At 41.7% G+C, this 24,428-nt stretch overlaps 1 protein-coding gene across 5 annotated transcripts in view; it reads left to right on the top strand.

Moving 5' to 3' along the window:
* LOC135506192 (pleckstrin homology domain-containing family G member 3) overlaps nucleotides 1-15,509 on the top strand; it is a 119,842-nt gene extending 104,333 nt beyond the window's left edge. For all 5 annotated transcript variants that reach the window (XM_064925684.1, XM_064925682.1, XM_064925686.1 and 2 more), the window contains 3 exons: nucleotides 721-834; nucleotides 8,509-10,165; nucleotides 11,321-15,509. In XM_064925684.1, the coding sequence (XP_064781756.1) occupies nucleotides 721-834; nucleotides 8,509-10,165; nucleotides 11,321-12,273 (2,724 nt within the window). In that variant the 3' untranslated portion in view covers nucleotides 12,274-15,509. The remainder of the gene's footprint in view (nucleotides 1-720; nucleotides 835-8,508; nucleotides 10,166-11,320) is intronic.
* The last annotated feature ends 8,919 nt before the right edge of the window (nucleotides 15,510-24,428 follow it).

Genomic DNA, 24,428 nt, shown 5'->3' with positions numbered 1-24,428 from the left:
ATGAAAAAGGGTAGGTAACTGCCCTCATCTCTCAGTTTAGCACAAACCTCCACTGTCTCACTCTGACACTGCTCCCAGGACAGGTACATACTAAGAAAATAGGAGTCACCCTTTTCTGTTTGTGCTCTAAACTACTGACCAGTCCTGAAGAAGTGCTGCATGCATAGTGTCCTGTTTAAACCAGCTCATCTATAAATGTCTCATCTATAACCCCCCCCCCGGTATTTTCTAATTTGTCTGTTTATTTATGCTGAACTAAAATAAGCGTTTGCTGCTACTTGAGTGTCAGTCTGACAGTAGTGTCGTCTGTTAACACAACACTGATTTGCATGTCTGCTGGGATTGATCAACTAATCGTGTGTGCATAGAGTGTGCTGTTGATAATGAAGCTTGCTGATTCACAACACAGGCTTTACCTGGCTCTAATCCCCTTGCAAATGCGTTGCCGTCTGTATTTTCAGACTCAAATAATGAGTCCCATTCTTACTATGTACATCTTGAACAGACCGGTATCATGTTTCATGTTTTGACCCTATTTGACTATAGGGTCAAATATAACAGATTTATTGGCAATTTATACAATTTTATGAAAAAACAATCTTGAAGACAAATGTTGTATTATTGCTTATCAAGATGTATTAGCCCTGTCTTGGTTGAGGTTGGAAGCTAATTCTAAATATTTTTAAACCTGGTTCTAAACTGATCTTTTTCTTCCTGAAGGATGAAGAGGGAGACGATGTCGTTGAGGAGAATGGGTCTTACAAAGAGAATGGGATTTCATCTGGTCCTGTGTTACAGTCGGGGACAGAGCAAAGCACCTCCATCCCGGAAAAGGTAAAGGTGTGCCAGAGCTGATTGGTGTTTGTGTCTCCTCAGTGTACCGTCTGAATCTGTGGAAGAGCTGGTTGGTGTTTGTGCCTCCTCAGTGTACCGTCTAAATCTGTGGAAGAGCTGGTCGGTGTTTGTGCCTCCTCAGTGTACCGTCTGAATCTGTGAAAAATCAAAAATCATCTTGGGGACGGAGGGAAAACATTGCTCATCCGCTGTCCACTCCACTTTCATCTGTCTCAAGTTTCTGGGTTCGGTCGTCACCACTTCCCCTGCTTCAGTCAGGGCCACTGACATTATTCAGTGAAACGTTGTGCCCATCTGTCTTGACTGATGTATTCCATCAAATGATGGCTGTGGAAGTGGCCTGTCTGGGGTCAATGTGTCTCTTGCAAAATACTTCTCCTTGCCTCTCAGATTGGAAGTGCTGTCCAACCAAGCTTTCTGTTCAGATTCATTCTGTCACAGTAACAGAACATGTCAGAATCTGGTAGATAAAATGGAACTGTAGATCATGTGAGGTTTATAGGTGGGTCGCTCCACCAATTAGGTGCTTTTTGAGTAGCCTCACTTGGCTAGGGGGGTGGAAATGTCACTTAATTTTAACTTTCTGTCATAAAGAACACATTTTCAACCTAATAAAAAAAACACATTCCTTCCAATCTTGAGGTTAAGTATAAAAAAAATACTATATGCCTATTAAGTGCCAAATAAAGTAACATGGTTGACAACCTCATCTTCAATCAGCCATCAATCTCTTTTTGATGACAGGGGGAATGGAAGCTTTTTGTGTGCAACAGGTAGGGGCAATTCAATGCAAGCTCAACTATATATATATATATATATTTATATATTTATATATATTTATTTATTTATTTATTTATTTATTTTAGCGCATTCAGAAAGTATTCAGACCCCTTGACTTATTCCACATTTTATTACATCAGTCATATTAAAACATGTATTAAATTAATATTTTTCCTCATCAGTTTACACACTATCCCATAATGACACATTTAAAACAGAAATACCTTATTTACATAAGTATTCAGACCCTTTGTTATGAGACTTGAAAATTGAGCTCAAGTGCATCCTGTTTCCATCGGTCATCCTTGAGATGTTTCTACAACTTGATTGTAGTCCACCTGTGGTAAATTCAATTGATTGGACGTGATTTGGAAAGGCACACACCTGTCTATATAAGGTCCCACAATCGACAGTGCATGTCAGATCAAAAACCAAGCCATGAGGTCGAAGGAATTGTCCGTAGAGCTCAGAGACAGGACTGTGTCAAGGCACAGATCTGGGGAAGGGTACCAAAACATTTCTGCAGCATTGACGGTCCCCAAGAACACAGTAGCCTCCATCATTCTTAAATGGAAGAAGTTTGGAACCACCAAGACTCTTCCAAGAGCTGCCCCCCGCCAAACTGAGAAATAGGGGGAGAAGGGCCTTGGTCAGGGTGGTGACCAAGAACCCGATGATCACACTGACAGAGCTCCAGAGTTCCTCTGTGGAGATGGTTGTCCTTCTGGAAGGTTCTCCCATCTCTGCAGCACTCCATCAATTAGGCCTTTATGGTAGAGTGGCCAGACGGAAGCCACTCCTCAGTAAAAGGCACATGACAGTCCGCTTGGAGTTTAATAAAAAGGCACCTTAAAGCAAGGTTCTCTGGTCTGATGAAACCAAGCATGTCTGGAGGAAACCTGGCAACATCCCTACGGTGAAGCATGATAGTGACAGCATCATGCTGTGGTTATTTTTTCTGCGGTAGAGACTGGATGACTAGTCAGGATCGATGGAAATATGAACGGAGCGAAGTACACCGAGATACTTGATGAAAACCTGCTCCAGAGCTCTCAGGACCTCAGACTGGGCCAAAGGTTCACCTTCCAACAGGACAACGATCCTAAGCACACAGCCAAGACAATGCAGGAGTGGCTTTGGGACAAGTCTCAATGTTCTTGAGTGGCCCAGCCAGAGCCTGGACTTGAACCCGATCGAACATCTCTGGAGAGACCTGAAAATAGCTGTGCAGCGATGCTTCCCGACCAACTTGACAGAGGTTGAGAGGATCTGCAGAGAACAATTGGAGAAACTCCCCAAATACAGGTGTGCCAAGCTTGTTTCTTCATTAACAAGAAGTCTCAAGGCTGTAATCACTGCCAAGGTGCTTCAACAAAGTACTGAGTAAAGTGTCTGAATACTAAAATGTGATATTTCAGGTTTTTTTTGTCAAGCTTTGCTTTGTCATCATGGGGTATTGTGTGTAGATTGATGAGGTGGGGAAAAAATATTTTATGCATTTTAGAATAAGGCTGGAATGTAACAAAATGTGGAAAAAGTCAAGGAGTCTGAATACTTTTCAAATGCCCTGTATTCAGTTGAAGTCAGAAGTTTGAATACACGTATGTTGGAGTCATTAAAACTAGTTTTTATATTTTTGCAACCAATAGAATTAAAAAATATATATATATATATATATATATATTTGACCTTTATTTAACTAGGCAAGTCAGTTAAGAACAAATTCTTATTTTCAATGACGGCCTAGGAACAGAATGTTATATATAGGGGGGATACAACCATCCCTGCTCTGCAGACTGTGCTGCGAAGAGACAGAATCATTTGATTTGTTTTGGTTCTGTCCATATGTACAGTTCAAGTCGTAAGTTTACATACACTTTGGTTGGAGTCATTAAAACTCCAACCAGTCCCCACATTTCTTGTTAACAAACTATAGTTTTGGCAAGTCGGTTAGGACATCTACTTCGTGCATGACACAAGTAATTTTTCCAACAATTGTTTAGACAGATTATTTCACTTATAATTCACTGTATCACAATTCCAGTGGGTCAGAAGTTACATTTACATACACTAAGTTTACTGTGCCTTTAAACAGCTTGGAAAATTCCAGAAAATGTTATGGCTTTAGAAGCTTCTGATAGGCTAATTGACATCACTTGAGTCAATTGGATGTGTACCTATGGATGTATTTCAAGGCCTACCTTCAAACTCAGTGCCTCTTTGCTTGACATCATGGGAAAACCAAAAGAAATCAGCCAAGACATCAGAAAAAAAATTGTAGACCTCCACATGCCTGGTTCATCCTTGGGCGCAATTTCCAAACGCCTGAAGGTACCACGTTCATCTGTACAAACAATAGTAATCAAGTATAAACGCCATGGGACTACGCAGTCGTCATACCACTCAGGAAGGAGACACGTTCTGTCTCCTAGAGATGAACGTACTTTGGTGCAAAAAGTGCAAATCGATCCCAGAACAACAGCAAAGGACCGTGTGAAGATCCTGGAGGAAACCGGTACAAAAGTATCTATATCCAAAGTAAAACAAGTCCTATATCGACATAACCTGAAAGGCCTCTCAGCAAGGAAAACCGCCATAAAAATGCCAGACTATGGTTTGCAACAGCACATGGGGACAAAGATCGTACTTTTTGGAGAAATAACCTCTGGTCTGATGAAAAATAAATGTAACTGTTTGGCCATAATGGCCTTATGTTTTGGAGGAAAAATGTGGGGTGGGGGGGGGGCTTGCGAGCCGAAGAACACCATCCCAACCGTGAAGCACGGGGGCTGCTGTGGGGGTGCTTTGCTGCAGGAGGGACTGGTGCACTTCACAAAATAGATGGCATCATGAGGAGGAAAATTATGTGGATATATTGAAGCAACATCTCAAGACATCAGTCAGGAAGTTTAAAGCTTAGTCACAAATGGGTCTTCCAAATGGAGAACGACCCCAAGCATACTTCCAAAGTTATGGCAAAATGGCTAAAGGACAACAAAGTCAAGGTATTGGAGTGGCCATCACAAAGCACTGACCTCAATACACTAGAACATTTGTGGGTAGAACTGAAAACGTGTGTGCGAGCAAGGAGGCCTACAAACCTGACTCAGTTACACCAGCTCTGTCAGGAGGAATGGGCCAAAATTCACCCAACTTATTGTGGGAAGCTTGTTGAAGGCTACCCAAAACTTTTGACCCAAGTTAAACAATTTAAAGGCAAAGCTACCAAATACTAATTGAGTGTATGTAAACTTCTGACCCACTGGGAATGTGATGAAAAATATAAACTGAAATAAATAATTCTCTCTAATACTTTTCAGACATTTCACGTTCTTAAAATAGACTGACCTAAGACATGGAATTTTTACTAGAATTAAATGTCAGGAATTGTGAAAAACTGAGTTTAAATCTATTCGGGTAAGGTGCATGTAAACTTCCGACTTCGACTATATATACCAAAATGAAGGGTTATGTTCGACTGGTTCAGTTCTCCACCATAAAATCGACAAAAAGAGTAGGACCAGCCGCTTTTACACCATGATTTGACTATTTACTATATGTATGTATGTGTGTGTGTGTGTGTGTGTGTGTGTGTGTGTGTGTGTGTGTGTGTGTGTGTGTGTGTGTGTGTGTGTGTGTGTGTGTGTGTGTGTGTGTGTGTGTGTGTGTGTGTGTGTGTGTGTGTGTGTGTGTGTGTGTGTGTGTGTGTGTGTGTGTGTATATATGTATATATATGTGTGTGTATATATATGTGTGTGTATATATGTATGTGTGTGTGTGTATATATGTGTATATATGTATGTGTATATATATGTGTGTATATATATGTGTGTGTGTGTATATATGTATATATATATACACACACACATGTGTATATATACACATATACACATATATATACACATATACACGTGTGTGTATGTGTATATATATATACACATATACATACACATGTGTGTGTATGTATATATGTGAATATATATATATATACACATATACATGTGTGTGTGTGTGTGTATATACATATACATATATGTATACACATATATATATATATTGTATTTTTATTGGGGTGGGGGGACTGTTGCTGTCTGAACCTATTTAACAGTAATAGTCAACAGTCAAAATGTTGTTGTGCATCAGAAGTCACATTTTTTTGGTAAGTATTGTTGAATTACTGACCAGGGTGGGGCCCATTTGCTCATCTGTTATCATATTTTAAAAAAATGGCAACATTTGCCTAAGGCAAAATGTGTAGAATTGCAGCAAACATTTTCTCTACTGCCCATGAAAGAATGCTCAGAAATAAATATTTTTGCGCGATATTCCAAATGCCTGTATCGCATTTTTGTCCGCTTGTTCTCAAGCGGACATAAGGGTGTGTTCATAACAATTCAACTGTTCCACTCTGTTAGCTAGCAAATAGATTTAAGTTTGCTAAACTTTAATATATATATGGTCTGGCTAATCACTAGCACTTGGGCTTGAGAGATTGTTGATGAGACTTCTGTTTTCTACAGCCTACTACAAGTAGTTATTAGTGAATGTGCATTATGCATGGTTCTAGTAAAATTTGTAACAAAAAGGGCATTTTCATAGACAGACTTGAAAGCCAGATCAGTGATTTATTGCAAAAAAATCAGGTTAAACTATTTTGAGAAAATAATAAAATAATGAATTGGTCTTATGGTTGTGGAAGGCTTATATTTAGCCTAGGTATAATTACACAAGCCCTGAATTAATTTGATTATGGCTGTTTGTAATGTATTGTATTTGACCTGTAATTGTACAACAACAATAATTTAAAGAAAACATTTTTTTAAATGTAGATGTACAGTCGTGGCCAAAAGTTTTGAGAATGACACAAATATAAATTTTCCTCCATTTGTATGATGGCAATTTGCATATACTCCAGAATGTTATGAAGAGAATGATCAGATTAATTGCAAAGTCCCTCTTTGCCATGCAAATGAACTGAATCCCCCAAAAAACATTTCCCCTGCATTTCAGCCCTGCCACAAAAGGACCAGCTGACATCAGTGATTCTCTGGTTAACACAGGTGCGAGTGTTGACGAAGACAAGGCTGGAGATCACTCTGTCATGCTGATTGAGTTCGAATAACAGACTGGAAGCTTCAAAAGGAGGGTGGTGTTTGGCATCATTGTTCTTCCTCTGTCAATCATGTTTACCTGCAAGGAAACACGTGCCATCATCATTGCTTTGCACAAAAAGGGCTTCACAGGAAAGGATATTGCTGCCAGTAAGATGGCACCTAAATCAACCATTTATCAGATCATCAAGGAGAGGGGTTCAATTGTTGTGAAAGCTTCAGGGCGTCCAAGAAAGTACAGCAAGCGCCAGGACCGTCTCCTAAAGTTGATTCAGCTGCGGGATCGGGGCACCACCTGTACAGAGCTTGCTTAGGAATGGCAGCAGGCAGGTGTGAGTTCATCTGCACGCACAGTGAGGAGAAGACTTTGAGCATGGCCTGGTGTCAAGAAGGACCGCAAAGAAGCCACTTCTCTCCAGGAAAAACATCAGGATCGGACTGCTGTGGACTGGGGAAAGTCGTTTTCTCTGATGAATCCCTTTTCTGATTGTTTGGGGCCCCCGGAAAAAAAGTTTGTCCGGAGAAGATAAGGTGAGCGCTTCATGTGTGGGGTTGCTTCTCAGCCAGGGGAGTGGGCTCACTCACAATTTTGCCTAAGAACACAGCCATGAATAAAGACCCAACACATCCTCTGAGAGCAACTTCTCCCAACCATCCAGGAACAGTTTGGTGACGAACAATGCCTTTTCCAGCATGATGGAGCACCTTGCCATAAGGCAAAAGTGATAACGAAGTGGCTTGGGGAACAAAACATCGCTATTTTGGGTCCATGGCCAGGAAACTCCCCAGACCTTAATCCTATTGAGAACTTGTGGTCAATCCTCAAGAGGCGGGTGGACAAACAAAACCCCACAAATTCTGACAAACTCCAAGCATTGATTATGCAAGAATGGGCTGCCATCAGTCAGGATGTGGCCCAGAATTTAATAGACAGTATGCCAGGGTGGATTGCAGAGGTCTTGAAAAAGAAGGGTCAACACTGCAAATATTGACTCTTTGCATCAACTTCCTGTAATTGTCAATAAAAGCCTTTGACACTTATGAAATGCTTCAGTATTCCATAGTAACATCTGACAAAAATATCTAAAGACACTGAAGCAGCAGACTTTGGAAATGAATTTGTCATTCTCAACTTTTGGCCATGACTGTATCATAAATCTGAAACAATCTAGATATCATTTTTAGGCCATATCACCCAGCCCTACCCCCATTAAAGTTGCACAAGCACTAATTTCATGGAACTACCCAGGTACTGACACATTTTTAAAGATGCACATTTTGCATTGTTTGTTTTCAGTGTATGTTGAAAAAGACTTCACTTGTTTAGAGAATTGATGAATGTTAAAGGTGAAATATGCAGAAATCCCTCTGCCATTTCCTGGTGGCAATAAATGGAATAGTTTGCCTAATTTCAGTTTGTGACTAACTAAGATATGCATAGTGTAGAGAATCATTGTACCATCTAAACCGCTGTGAAATATTTTTTCAGTAACCAAAAATATAGTACTTTCATCTGTTTGAATCTGTTGTACAAATCCGAAAGTAAAAGACGCAAGAGTGAAACTTAAGAAAGGAAAGTATAGACACAGGCACACAGAACACGTCTACCCCTTCTTACACTTGCTTTCAATGGAAATGACAGATCTATAACTCTGATCTCTATGTGAATTTGGTAGGGTCACCCCAAAAAGTTATAAATTGCAGATTTAAGGATGGAGGTTGCTTTTGTGCTCTTACTCAGAATTACATTTTTTTCTCCAAGGCTCCTCAGGACAAGCCACTGCTCCAGACCAAGACCTCGGAGTCCACTGAAAGGCTAAAGCCAGCCCCCTCGGACCCAGAGAAGGCTTCTGCCACTCCTCCCAAGGTCTGCACCACTCCTCCCAAGGTCTGCACCACTCCTCCCAAGGTCTGCACCACTCCTCCCAAGGTCTGCACCACTCCTCCCAAGGTCTGCACCACTCCTCCCAAGGTCTGCACCACTCCCCGCTGGATCACGTTACCAGAGCCCCAGAGTGACAAGGAGGATGCGATGGAGGAACAGACCGGGGCGTCGTCAGCATCTCAGTCAGATGACATAAAAACATTGAGCAGTGCAGAATCTTCCGAAGAAGAGGAGGAAGAGGAAGTAGCAGCAGCACAGGAGAGCGGGCCCAGCAGCATTCTACCTCCCTCCGTACTGAATCAAGCCAGTGCCATCGCGGAGCACTTCACCAACAGCGCCAGGCGAGGCAGCACGGATGATGCCCGCTCCCTTGGCTGCCCCTCGCCACGCATTCCCAGCCGGACTGGCAGCACCCTCAGCCTTGGCGGCGAAGGCAATGAACGCCCCCACTGGCTGAACAGCTCCTGCTTCGAAACGACCCAGGACAACTTTGGCGGAACGGATCTGACTATGCTTTCTCCGAGGGATGACAGCCTCTTTGAGATCCACAGGAGGAGAGACTCTACCCTATCCAAGCAGGACCAGTTGCTAATTGACAAAATCAAAAGCTACTACGAGACTGCCGAGCACCAGGATGCCAACTTCAGCCTCAGGCGCAGGGAGAGCCTGACCTATATCCCTACTGGCCTTGTCAAGAACTCTGTCAGCTGGTTCAACAGTTCGGACGAGAGCCCTGGCGCAGAGAAAAGTGATACATCAGCCTTGGCCACTTCCTCTGCACCCCACCCTTCCACTTCAGAACCTGATTCATCCAAGGCTCCAGGCATCTGGGACTGCATGACCTCCGGTGCATCATTTGACTCACTGGAGTTGGAGAGAAGTAAGAAGCCCGAGGTGGTGGGTTCAGAGGCAGAGAGAAAGGACCGGTCTCTGGGTTTGCAGGAGAGGCACATCCAGGACGATGAGTTCCGACCTTCATCTGAGATGATCAAGGTTTGGCAGGACATGGAGAAAAAGGGGAGCAGATCCCAGGGAGAGGCCAGAGGCCCTGTGAAAGACACCGAGGCTCAACAGAAGACCTCTAGAGTCGCTGGTCCAAGCCTGAGCAGAAGGAGCCAGACTCCAAAGAAGAACTCTGAATCAGAGCCTGACGATTCCTTTATGATACTGGAGGAAGCTGACCTGAGCACCATCACTGAAGAGTCCATGAGCCCTTCGCCCATTAAGAGCAAGGTGTTGGGGCTTGGCCGTACAGCGAGTGTGAGGGATCCCCGCAGATCCAGGGTTGACGAGGGTAGGCTTTCCAGAGCTCCTATGCCCAGGGTCATCCAGTTGAGGGCTGAGGATGGGGAGGAGGCCAGCAAGGAGCCTCAGTCGCCAGACGATGTGGAGATGGCTAAGAACAAAGTTTTCCAGTTGGCCCGGCAGTACAGCCAGCGTATCAAGTGCACCACACCAGCTCCTAGACAGCGAGATGTCCTGTTTGGAAAGAAGAATCTGCCCTGTGTGATCGAGGAGAAGCCAGAGAGCTCAGGTACGGAAGATATGGAAGAGTGTTGTGTTTTTCTAAATGATGTGCACTCAGGTATGCAAGAGCTTTGTTTGTCCCAAAGTGTTGTGCCTCAAGAAGTGCTGTGTTATTCTTTTTACCAAGTAGGGTTTGAATTAGTCTTAGCCTCGCTAGGAGGTGCTCTCCTATTAGCCTGGCAAATATCGGTTTCAAGTGACTGATAGGGCTGCCCACATTGGGGGGGAAGATTTGATGGAAAAGTTTACTAATAGATTGCTTAGCGAATCATACAGTTTTTATTTATGCGGCCAATGTAGTTTACATGCACACTAAACCAGTATTACTTCGACTATGGCAATACTCTGAGTAAGGCAGAGTAAGGTCTTAATTAGAGTAAGCATACTCTGAGTAAAATAGGTTGACTATCGAGCTATTTTCCACATTATTATAAGATTATTAGGACAAGTAATCGCCTTAATCGGAGTATTACTCTTTCTCTGAATACTTTTCGGCAAACAAGCGCACAGGAAAGCAACTTACTCCAGAAGAGAAGGCATTGGGTGAGTCAAGGTAGGATGTAGCTGGTTTTAGCAATGCTAATTAGTATTCTCCAGCCAATTTAGCTTGTTTTGCTAAATTGTGTCATTGGTATGTCGTTGTCGTGGGTATATTAGCGGTCGTGACGGACATGAGACGGAGCTCACGATAAGCTCCCACTGTTGTCAATGCAGCCTACTACATTGGCAGCGTGAGCAGTACAGCAGCACTTAAAGCACGCATTTTGACTCTATTTTCCTGAAACCGACACAAGTCGCTGAAGCTTCTGGAAACTGGAAGAAATGTTTTGCGCTGCCTTCGTAATATGCTGCCTGAGTAGCAGTCAAAAAACTATGCTGACAGAACGCGAATGTGATGTTTTGTAGTGCATTGTAGATTTGTCATTACTGAGAATATTGTTTTACTCAGAGTATTCACAATAATCGTGAATATTGTGTGCATGTAAACATACCTGAAGATACCAAAACTACTACGAAGCAATATAGACCGCAGTGTCCCTTCGGAGCATTACAGTATACCACACGAGAATGCCCAAAATAAAAACAGAACTTTCAACTTATTCTGATACTCTGACGCTCAGATACTTCCTGTTAAGTCTTGTTTATGTGGTGTGTTTTACAGGTAAACCCAACTTGACGCTGCCCCTGCTCTCGTTTGATCGTTTGAGCAATCTCCAGGAGTTGAGTCCTATAGCCATATCTCCCAACCCTGCTCACATGCCTAGCTCTTTGGGCAGTCCCCGAGTCCTTTCACCTGGCCGCATGTCCGCCAAGAGCCCACTCAATCCTACGCCTACCGAGGCTTTTAACTGGCCCGACGTGCAGACACTCCGCTGCAAGTATGCCAGCTCGGACAAAGATCAGTCCCGGCTGCCGCCAGTTAACCGAAGCCGTTCAGTTCCTGAGAGGATGGACAGCGGCCCCAAAAGGCGCTCAAGCTTCTGCTCCAGCTTAGTCACTGCTTCTGGTACGGTCGAGGCTCCGGCCTACAGACCCCACCTCAGCAGGGACCCTGGCTCTGGAGAGGGGTTGGCTAGGCTCCACAGGGCCGGGTCATTGGACCAGAGACTGAGTGGGCTGCATCTGAGTGAGCTACAGAACCTCCAGGATGAAGTCCCTAATGACAGTTACTACATCTCGGCACAGGCCACCATGCCCAATGACCACAGGGTCGTTGTTGTGGAGAAGGTTCCGGAGCCTGAGACAGAATCCAGCTCTGCAGAACCACTGGAGATGGTACTCAGGGCAAGGAGAGTAGAGGTGGTAGAGGACATAGATGATAGCTATGTCCAGATCCGTTCACCGACCACTAGAGAGAAAATCTCCATCATGGCTGTAATCGATCGCTGCCGGGCCTATCAGGAGTCAGATGAGTATAGGCAAAGGGAGGAGGGCGGGGCTAAGGCAGAGTCAGTACCCTTAAGTGGGAGGGGCAAGGAACTTGACAAGGGTCCACCCTCAAATGAAAAGCTTGAAGATGCCCAGAAAACTGCCATGAACTTGGTCAAAAAGACAGATGCTAGTCAACAGAACGTGGTGAAAAACTTGAGACAAAAATTCCTTAACTTGAGGTGAATAGCACCAGTAAACTTTTTAAGTAACCTTTTATTCTGTTCATATTTTTCAGCAACTAAGGGGTTTAAGTTAGGTATGCTGATCTCAAGTTAGAATTCGGTGTGCGTGTTGGTCAGTCTTGTACTGCAATAATGGTTTAAGCTTTGCTGTCAAACTTTCTGTGTACATAGAAGTGGTTATTGTGACAGCCCAGGGAAAATGTAGTTGTTTTGTCTCAAATGTTGCATAGAAATATTTAAATATCTATGTACAATACTCAAGAGAACCCTCTCTTGATCCTGAAATGATGTCGGTCTAAAGCACCTTTTGTACAGCTTGTGTTGTTCCATCATAAGGCAATTGTATTGCACAATTGAAGAGAGCAATTCTTCTTTCTAGGGTGGCTACCCACTGGGCACAGATGTCACTTCAACGTCTAGTTTTGATTTACATTTGATTGACTTGTCAACTAACGTAAATTCAAAGTAAAACCAACAAACATTTTCACCATCATTGGATTTAGGTTCAAAGTTGGGTGAAAAAAAAGACAAATTACCTAAATTCCTTTACATCAATGACCATGTTGATTCAATGTCTTCAAATTGAATTGTTTTGTTGAAATGACATGGAAACAACATTGATTCAACCAGTTTGTGCCCAGTGGCTACTGAGCCCCTCAACATCATAGCAGCACTACTGTTTACTGGAAAGCACAGAAATATATGATATTGTCTGACGCCAATAGTTTTCGGGGGAAATGCTGACCAGAAAATGAAGGGAATGAGGCTGAAACTTGAGAGCATTTGCATAATTGTCTGTTTTTACCATCTTTCCTTGAACTCTCACCCTGCACTAGACTTAACTTTCACTGCACATGGCCTGACCACTAACATACACATGAGAGAGTCATGGCCATACTGGGATATAATGGTTCATTCATTGCCCTGTGACCACTTTGTAAATCCCACCTGAAGTGGTGATAGCTCAAGGATTGTCTTGTAATTTTATATAATCATTGAATTGTCAAATGGATTGAGAATCAAAGACCCTGTAGGAAGTGTTGCTCTTTTCTAGTTAGTCAACTTCTTAACTTGATTATATATATATATATATATATATATATATATCTATATCATTGTTCAGTTAATTGGCTAATGATGTGCACTTTGTATGCGTTCTCTGCTTCGGCTGCCCAAAGGAACTTCATTCTCAGCAACAGGTCATTGAAATGAGTCGACGTAAAACTTGAAAGAGTGAGAACTAGTGTACACGTATAGATCCAGGGGACCCAAAAGGGTCCAGGACTTCTACTGCTAAAAAGTGTTACTGTCACTGCTCACTACTCCGAGGGTCATTCCTTTTCTTCACTATCTACATTTACCTCTTATTTATTAAGCCAACGTCAATTTATGAACATTACTTGTCTTGTCTTTATATATTTGTGAGTGTGTATGTATGTGTGTATAGATATGTGTATATATATATCTGTGTGTGTGTGTGTGTGTGTTTGTGTGTATGTTGTCTTGTGTCTTGACGGTTGTACAGAAATGTATGTGTTGCCTAGAGACGGTATACATTCCATATTAAAACATACGGCTCACTTGTCCAGAAAAAAATGTTTATTGTGTGCGCATGCGTGCATTCGAGTCAGGGAGAGCACGTCTTTCTGTTTCTTTTTAAAGAATTTGGGCTGTATGGCTGAAGAAATAAGGTTTAGTTGAATCTCCTTTACGGTTTACATATTAGAATTGGGGCTGCATGGCTGGACAAGAAAGATTTAGTCGAATCTCCTTAACACGGAACCCAAACCGGCTGTGTGCATGCGCCATCGTGCATACAAAATTATTTTGTCCCCCTACATCAAACGCGATCGTGACACGCCGGTTAAAATATCAAAACAAACTCTGAACCAATTACATTTATTTGGGGACAGGTTGAAAAGCAAACATTTATGGCAATTTAGCTAGCTAGCTTTCACTTGCTAGCTAATTTGTCCTATTTAGCTAGCTTGCTGTTGCTAGCTAATTTGTCCTAGGATATAAACATTGCATTATTATACTTGAAATGCACAAGGTCCACCGACAATTAATCCACACAAACGGTCAACCGAATCATTTCTAGTCATCTCTCCTCCTAGTCCTTTGCTCTTGACTTTATATTGCGATTGGCAACTTTCATAACATATGTGCATTACCGCCACTGACCTTGTTCGTCTTTCAGTGGGTATAACCAATAAGGAGATGGCATGTGGGTACCTGCTTCTATAAACCAATGAGGAGATGGGAGAGGCAGGACTTGCAGCATGATCTGCGTCACAAATAGAACTGACTTCTATTTTAGCCCTTGGTAACGCAGACGCTCGTTGACGCGTGCAATAATTGAATAATATAGATTTCTAAATTAATTTTGCAACGATCGCGCAAGCAGTGTCAGCCTGTTAGTGTCCATATTAGGACAGGCTCGCCGTACTCCTTAGAAAAGAATCATGACATTTTAGAATGATTCGGTCCATAAAAAAGGATATGACCACTACATGTCAAGACGACAACAGACATTACCTGAATTAGGAAAGCTGCTGTTTGTGGTAATAAGAGACTGCTATGAGGTGGTTATGGTTCAATGGTTTCTAAACAGACGTGCTTTTTATATAATAATATATGCCATTTCGCATATATGCCAATTTTACTTATTGTCATCCGTGCATACATTTGACATATGGGTGGCCCCGGGAATCGAACCCACAACCCTGCAAGCGCCATGCTCTACCAACTGATCCACACAGGACCACTGAAGGTAGATTTGAAATGCAGTCTCTGCTATATGGCTCTCCTACTTGTCAGCGACGTGATTGAAAACCCTTTCAGAATGGGTAGAGAGGAGGGAGAGTGTGCATTGACAATGGGACCGATGCAGTTGTTGTTCACGGTAGCGTTGAACACCAATTAACTTGACGGTGAATGGGAAGATCATTACGAGTGTCGTATATGCGTTTCACATAAGCCTTAGCTATTCTCTATAATGTGTTTCTAGCTATTATAGAAAATCCAGCAGAAGTGGATCCTCTATCATTATTTTGTTATGTTGCATTGTCTATTCTGTTCCTTATGTGAGATTTTCAGGTGTAAGATATTCCACTCTTAGCATTAGTAAACAACAATGTCATTTCTGAGAAACTGATGCTAGTATCAAGACTGCGTTCAGTTCTAAACAAGTAGTGCTTTATGATTATATGTAAATAAATCTGTCATGTTTAAAAAGGATGTGTATGAATAGACTTTGTCACAGAGAAATATAATAATTAACTTTGATGCATCTTACCGACCTGAGTGCCAACCAATGATCTATATAATACCGGGATTACTGATGCTATGTATTGCCCAGTGAGAGGCTTTGAAGCCACCTGCTGCCATATTGGTACTCCTCTGAATGAGCAGCCCTCAACAGGAATGAATTCTAGTGTTTCAATTAAAAGGACAATGTTACATTTATTTATTTGTTGTAGAGTGGGGACCGTAACATTAGTACTCTCTAAAATTTCAACTTTAAGGAAAATGTTTTAATATATTTTGTATTTTAATGTGTATCTCACATAATATATTTCAAAAGTATGCATTAAGGTGTCTAATGGAATATACTTGCGAAAAATGTAGGAATGTAGACCGATCTTTTTACCATGGTGGAGGAGTACAAAAATGTCTGCAGCGGCTTCAAAACAGCGTCCCTCAGTTATCTAGGGTTTGGGTTTATATACATGATTGGGGCAACCTGATTGGTGGTAGAAAGAGTGAGGCTGTGTTTACACAAAATCTGAAAAAAATTCTGATAGTTGAAAAAAAAGTCTTTTGACCAATCAGATAAGATCTGATGTTAAACGAGCCGATGTGATTGGTCAAAATATCAATTGGTGGAAAAAATATCAGAATTGGGCTGCCTGTGTAAACGTAACCCTTGCGAGGTGTCAGTATGTGCAGCCTATGAGGTTCAAGAGAGGCCAACTGTGCTTAAGCACAGGAATCCTACTGTCTCCTGCACCAGTTAAATGCAATTGTGTTTACAATAAGAAACCACATTAACATTATCAGAGAAAAGTTTCAAATTAAATCACATTGCCGGATTATAACGAGGTTTATGGTAAATTCTGCACTTTCCTCAATTATTTTGAACTACGAAAATGTCGCCCTAAGTAAATAGGTCTAACAATATAAAGGGTCGCTGGCTAACGTCCAAATAGAATGTGTTTACCATTTGGTACCCATCAATGAATTGACTGTTTTTAAATGGATTTGTTTTCTTCTCAAATCATTTACATATTTGTTAAAGCCCAATGGCATGTTGAGTTTGTGAACATACCAGGAACAGCATATTTCAACTATGACTTTGCCTGCAAGTGAAATCTGTTTAAAACTGTTTAAAGGAAGTGTATCTTTTAGTATACAGTGGGGGCAAAAAAGTATTTAGTCAGCCACCAATTGTGCAAATTCTCCCACTTAAAAAGATGAGAGGCCTGTAATTTTCATCATATGTACACTTCAACTATGACAGACAAAATGAGGGAAAAAAGTCCAGAAAATCACATTGTAGGATATTTAATGAATTTACTTGCAAATTATGGTGGAAAATAAGTATTTGGTCACCTACAAACAAGCAAGATTTCTGGCTCTCACAGACCTGTAACTTCTTCCTTAAGAGGCTCTTCTGTCCTCCACTCGTTACCTGTATTAATGGCACCTGTTTGAACTTGTTATCAGTATAAAAGACACCTGTCCACAACCTCAAACAGTCACACTTCAAACTCCACTATGGCCAAGACCAAATAGCTGTCAAAGGACACCAGAAACAAAATGGTAGACCTGCACCAGGCTGGGAAGACTGAATCTGCAATAGGTAAGCAGCTTGGTTTGAAGAAATCAACTGTGGGAGCAATTATTAGGAAATGGAAGACATACAAGACCACTGATAATCTCCCTCGATCTGGGGCTCCACGCAAGATCTCACCCCGTGGGGTCAAAATGATCACAAGAACCACACGGGGGGGACCTAGTGAATGACCTGCAGAGAGCTGGGACCAAAGGAACAAAGCCTACGATCAGTAACACACTACGCCGCCAGGGACTCAAATACTGCAGTACCAGACGTGTCCCCCTCCTTAAGCCAGTACATGTCCAGGCCCGTCTGAAGTTTGCTAGAAAGCATTTGGATGATCCAGAAGAAGATTGGGAGAATGTCATATGGTCAGATGAAACCAAAATATAGAAATTCAACTTGTCGTGTTTGGAGGACAAAGAATGCTGAGTTGCATCCAAAGAACACCATACCTACTGTGAAGCATGGGGGTAGAAACATCATGCTTTGGGGCTGTTTTTCTGCAAAGGGACCAGGATGACTGATCCGTGTAAAGGAAAGAATGAATAGGGCCATGTATCGGGAGATTTTGAGTGAAAACCTCCTTCCATCAGCAAGGGCACTGAAGATGAAACGTGGCTGGGTCTTTCAGCATGACAATGATCCCAAACACACCGCCCGGGCAACAAAGGAGTGGCTTCATAAGAAGCATTTCAAGGTCCTGGAGTGGCCTAGCCAGTCTCCAGATCTCAACCCCATAGAAAATCTTTGGAGGGATTTGATTGTCCATGTTGCCCAGCAACAGCCCCAAAACATCACTGCTCTCGAGGAGATCTGCATGGAGGAATGGGCCAAAATACCAGCAACAGTGTGTGAAAACCTTGTGACGACTTACAGAAAATGTTTGACCTCTGTCATTGCCAACAAAGGGTATATAACAAAGTATTGAGAAACTTTTGTTATTGACCAAATACTTATTTTCCACCATAATTTGCAAATGAATTCATTAAAAATCCTACAATGTGATTTTCTGGATTTCTTTTTCTCATTTTGTCTGTCATAGTTGAAGTGTACCTATGATGAAAATTACAGGCCTCATCTTTTTAAGTGAGAGAACTTGCACAATTGGTGGCTGACGAAATACTTTTTTGTCCCACTGTATGTAAAACTCTTTATCAATATTAAAGTAAAATTCCAAAAGTTTGCAAAACTGTATCGCAAGTAAGGATTAGTGAACTTTTGAAAGGGCGACTTGTGGCTCCACATTTCTCGCGGGCAAAATCATAGTTCGAATGGGAACCCAAAGGGGTTTATAATAGCTCTTTGGTGACTGGGAGAAAAATGATATTGTGAGTAATGGGGCATATGTGATAAGTCGTCTGACATCATTGTGTTCAAGTGCTTTTGAAGGCAGACCAATTCTTCAACCAATAAGGTTTTAGCAAGCTTGATAAGATGGCTTAAGTTGCTAATAATAAGGTTAGCTGGCTTGCTTAACATTGACATTATGGTCAAACTATCTACGTTATCAACATAAATTGATACATTTGTGATTGTAAAAAATGTTTTATGTTGTCATCATTTGGTTGAAAAGGTGAAAGGTAAGTGGTGAAACTCGGGTAATAAAATGATCCGTTTCCCACTTGGAGGGTCGTTCAAGTGAAACTTCCCTGTCGGATCTCCAAAACGTCCGATATCTCCGACAGCATGTGACCGCTCCATAAGAGAGCAAGAAATAAGTGAAAAGACAAGTTAAATTTCATCCTTTCCAGTTTTATTTTATTGGCAGTGTAAGAGCATGGAAACAAGGGTGACAGTAAATACAGTGAGAATTAATTCCAATAATGTAATATTTATTAGATGCTCTTTGAATGCTCCTTTACACTCTCTCTCCACTTCCAGTCATACATGAATACTAATATTGAACAAAAAATATTAACACAACATGTGAAGTGTTGGTCCCATGTTTCATGAGCTGAAATAAAAGATCCCAGAAATGTTCCATATGCACAAAAAAGTGTATTTCTCTCAAATGTTGTATACAAATTTGTTAACATCCCTGTTAGTAGCATTTTATCCTTTGTCAAGCTAATCCATCCACCTGACAGGTGTGGCATATCAAGAAGCTGATGAAACAGCATGATCATTACACAGGTGCACCTTGTGCATGGGATAATAAAAGGCCACTTTGAAATGCAGTTTTGTCACACAACAAAATGCCACAGTTGTCTCAAGTTTTGAGAGCGTGTGCAGTTGGTATGCTGACTGTCGGAATGTCCACCAGAGCTACTGCCAGGGACTTTAATGTTCAATTCTCTACCATATACTGCCTACAATGTAATTTTAGAGAATTAAGCAGTATGTCCAACCGGCCTCACAACCTCAGACCAGGTGTCTGTAATAAAGCCCCTTTGTGGGGAACATTTTTATCTGATTGGCTAGCTCCCCAGTGGGTGGGCCTATGCCCTCCCAGGCCCACCCATGGCACTGCCTAACCATTTGAAATCCATAGATTAGTGCCCAATGAATTGATTTCAATTGACTGATTTCCTCATATGAACTGTAACTCAGTAAAATCTTCGAAATTGTTGCATGTTGCGTTTTATATTTTTGTTCAGTGTATTTTTTAAATCTATTGCTATATACTTCAGTAAGCTTATTCCAGATCTGCATGTGATGACCACAACCACCAAAGGACACATAAATAAGGGCCCTATTCACAAAGCATCCCTGAGTAGGAGTGCTGATCTACGATCAAGTTTCCCCCTCTTATTCATTATGATTTAAAAGGCGAAACTGATCCTAGCTCTCCTACTCTGAAACGCTTTGTGTAAACGGGGTCCAGGCTAGGATAGTAGCGTTAACTCACGACAACCCACATTGATCCACTAACGCTTTAGTTTAAAATCATCTCTATGCCCTACTTTATTTAGGCTAATATGAAGAGAACTCAAATTCCACTGCCAAATTGTAGACAAGACGGACACTGATGTGATCAGTGATTTGAGGCACTCTCTTGGTGTTTGTTACTGAAGCTACTTGGCCAGGGACTGTAGTGCACTGAAGAAGTCACCTGCCTCTCTAGTCTCCTCTTGCAGGACACCCTTACAGAAGAAAGGAGGGACAAAGTCCACAGGGTCCTGGACGCCCAGGAGGATGTTAAACAGGCTGAGTTTATTTTCCATGTGGCTCCTATAGACAAATTCACAATAATCCATCACGCATTACACAAAACAATCTGCACAATACTTTCAAACAGTACGACAATGTACTGTACCACCGAATTATATGAAAGTCACCAGCTTTAACGTTTGAGTCTCCACATACTGTGTAGGGTTACACTCATTGATAGAGAAGTGGGATGAAGTTGACCTAGAGATTGATCTAAGATCAGTTTTGGGGTTTTCCCCTCAAATGGTGAGGTAATGATATGGGGAGGGTAAGCTGATACTAGATCAGTGCTTATAAGACCAAATTCAATCTACTAAATATGAAATACATGTAGGTGCGACTTGTTTTCACTGACCTGACTACAGTACATCTGCTTTGTGGACCATCATGGTGAGGAGTAGGTAGGCAGCCTAATTCAATGAAGGTGCTCATGTACTGGCCTGGACATGAGAGGAGGTTACAAGTGGCTAAGCTATTATGTCAGAAATACATTGCATTCAAAGTCAGTTTGCTTTTGAGGTTATTTCTAGCCATCCATAAGCACTGTAAAAAAAATGTAAGCTTTATTTTACCAGGTTAGTCTCATTGAGACTACTGATCTTTTTAGCAAGTAAGAGGTAAATCCTCTTCTAGAAAGATTAAAACATTCTCAAAAAGCAGCCACTTATTCTTAGCCAGGTGCGCCAGACCAAATTCAGAGCTATTTAGTCTTAGCCTGGAGCGCCAGACCTAATTCGAGGCTATTTAGTCTTAGCCTGGTGCGCCAGACCATATGGTAAGATAGCAATATGGCTGCAGAGTTGAAATTGTTAGCCAGGCAAATTAATTATCGGCTCTCTAAGCAACCCTGGACCTGGAAGCCACTACATTTGCCAATAAAATCTTCAACATGTTTTTATTTGTAACAATGGTTAAGTTAAATGAATAATCAATGGATTTTAGAGCTGACAAGTAGCCCTTTTCATTTGCTTTGCACTGACCAATAAGTTATCACATGCTTCATTGCCATGCATCCCAAGGTTTCTGGAATGCACTTTCTGTTCAAGAGAGCCGTACGTGAACCTTCCATTGGTCATTATAGACCCTTCATTAGCAGTCTGAGGAAGAGTTTCATAAAGCGACAATCCTTAATTCAAACAATAACAAAGCCCATCCCTGCCCATGTTCAGTTAAAAGCTGAGGAATGGGACTGGAAAAATTTAACCACTCTCAAATTCATAGACATTGCTCTGGATGCAAGGGCTGACCGTCCTTGATATCAAAATTATAGTTTAAACCATGTTTTGAGGCTATATGGTGTTTTTTTAAAACATTTTTCGTTTAGAAATATTGGAGTAGAACAAGCTTAAATGTTGGGTTCTGATTTATAAGTTATATTTTTCAGGAATCAGTTGGTACATATCATTCATTTTTATGTCCAAAAATGTATGTAGCAACTGCAGATTGCCCCTTTTTAAGATAGTTTCATAACATATTCAGTATCTGAGTTTTTGTGCTTTGTAGATAAATGATCCTTACAGTTATCCACTGTGAAGGTGTGTAATTTACTTTAAAAAGCCCTGCAGTAGACATTTTATAAGAATCTTACCACGGACATGGCTGCAGTCAGTAGTGGTGGTGAAGCTGAAAATGTATGAGAAGTCAACAGAAAGTTCAATCACATTCGGTTCATGGAAAGTTCAAAGCTGTCATACCTGGTACACAACATACAGTATTCAATAAATAATTCAGGATTTGTCTCGGCGAACTTTTCAATTCATAATTATTGATTTGGGTCTTTCAGATAATCATTGATCATCACTGAGACGTGTACTCACTGCAAGGACAAGGTTTCTGAGCCCAGGCGTTCAGATCCAGACTGAGACAAATGGAGACCAGGATGAGGTTTCTGAGCCCAGACGTTCAGACCCAGACTGAGACAAATGGAGACCAGGATGAGGTTTCTGAGCCCAGGCGTTCAGATCCAGACTGAGACAAATGGAGACCAGGATGAGGTTTCTGAGCCCAGACGTTCAGACCCAGACTGAGACAAATGGAGACCAGGATGAGGTTTCTGAGCCCAGACGTTCAGACCCAGACTGAGACAAATGGAGACCAGGATGAGGTTTCTGAGCCCAGACGTTCAGACCCAGACTGAGACAAATGGAGACCAGGATGAGGTTTCTGAGCCCAGACGTTCAGACCCAGACTGAGATAAGTGGAGACCAGGATGAGGTTTCTGAGCCCAGACGTTCAGACCCAGACTGAGACAAATGGAGACCAGGATGAGGGATCAAATGGAGACACAGGTGAAGGAAGAACCAGACTAGAAGAAGTGAAGAGTTCTCTGACACCTGGTACTCAGAACTCTGCCTTTTATACCTGTTCACAGGCCAGCCACCTGATCTAAAGTGATGCATTTACTGCAGTATTACAAAACATTGGGGTTTATTGAAAACCACCTCTTTAAATGAGCATACATACGAAATTAAGATTGTAATTAAAGGGATAATTAGGAGCAAACGGTTACTTTTTTCCAAAAACTTATTTCCAAAACCTTCAAGTTTTTAGGAAGGCATTTTCATGTTTCTCTCCTCAATGAGAATCGCATAGTTTGTAAATCACTGTTTTGTCCTTTTTTACTACAAAACATAGGAATGTGTAGTTTTAAGATAATATAGAAACTGGTACCATGCTGGAGATAATGAATATGAGGTTGAAAAGTGGTGGAACTGACCTTTAAGGAAGAGTTACACTTTAAAGTGATTACCTTAATCCTTATAGAAAGGTCATGTGTTTTAACACAAATGAATGTCTATGTGTGGATATTTCATTGTTGTAAGATCATCATTAGAAACCAAGGTGCATTGGGTAGACAGGTGTGAACAGAAACTGTGAAAAAGTTCAAATCCAAAATCAAGGACATTTTATGTATCTTTTCTGGGTAGTGGATAACATCTTGGTTATACTGGGCATTATCTCTACCCTATAAGTATAGGGGAAAAAATGACCGCACAGTGATATCTTACTCCTTACTGTCTGCTTTGTAGGTGGATGGATCACTACTTTCCAAACGATTATTATGTTTATTATGTATATTTTATGTTATACGACAAACAGATGTAGTTGACCCACAATAAAAACTATGCCACTTTTACATCAGTAAACATATAAATGATAAATAGGAGTGAAGGTAGAATTTTTTTCTTCCCGGTACGGGACCTCCTATATATGCACCACAGGGGGCCAGAGAACGGGCTTGTGGTAATGACTGGAGCGGAATCAGTGGAATGGATTCAAATACATCAAACACATGGTCTCCAGGTGTTTGACACCATTCCATTTGGTTTCCAGGTGTTTGACACCATTCCATTTGGTCTCCAGGTGTTTGACACCATTCCATTTGGTTTCCAGGTGTTTGACACCATTCCATTTGGTCTCCAGGTGTTTGACACCATTCCATTTGGTCTCCAGGTGTTTGACACCATTCCATTTGGTCTCCAGGTGTTTGACACCATTCCATTTGGTTTCCAGGTGGTTGACACCATTCCATTTGGTTTCCAGGTGTTTGACACCATTCCATTTGGTCTCCAGGTGTTTGACACCATTCCATTTGGTCTCCAGGTGTTTGACACCATTCCATTTGGTCTCCAGGTGTTTGACACCATTCCATTTGGTCTCCAGGTGTTTGACACCATTCCATTTGGTTTCCAGGTGTTTGACACCATTCCATTTGGTCTCCAGGTGTTTGACACCATTCCATTTGGTCTCCAGGTGTTTGACAACATTCCATTTGGTCTCCAGGTGTTTGACACCATTCCATTTGGTCTCCAGGTGTTTGACACCATTCCAGTTGGTCTCCAGGTGTTTGACACCATTCCATTTGGTCTCCAGGTCTTTGACACCATTCCATTTGGTTTCCAGGTGTTTGACACCATTCCATTTGGTCTCCAGGTGTTTGACACCATTCCATTTGATTTCCAGGTGTTTGACACCATTCCATTTGGTCTCCAGGTGTTTGACACCATTCCATTTGATTTCCAGGTGTTTGACACCATTCCATTTGGTTTCCAGGTGTTTGACACCATTCCATTTGGTCTCCAGGTGTTTGACACCATTCCATTTGATTTCCAGGTGTTTGACACCATTCCATTTGGTCTCCAGGTGTTTGACACCATTCCATT

The sequence above is a fragment of the Oncorhynchus masou genome, chromosome 19, assembly GCF_036934945.1.
Source record: "Oncorhynchus masou masou isolate Uvic2021 chromosome 19, UVic_Omas_1.1, whole genome shotgun sequence".
Classification (NCBI taxonomy): domain Eukaryota; kingdom Metazoa; phylum Chordata; class Actinopteri; order Salmoniformes; family Salmonidae; genus Oncorhynchus; species Oncorhynchus masou.
This window is presented reverse-complemented; position numbering and strand designations above follow the sequence as displayed.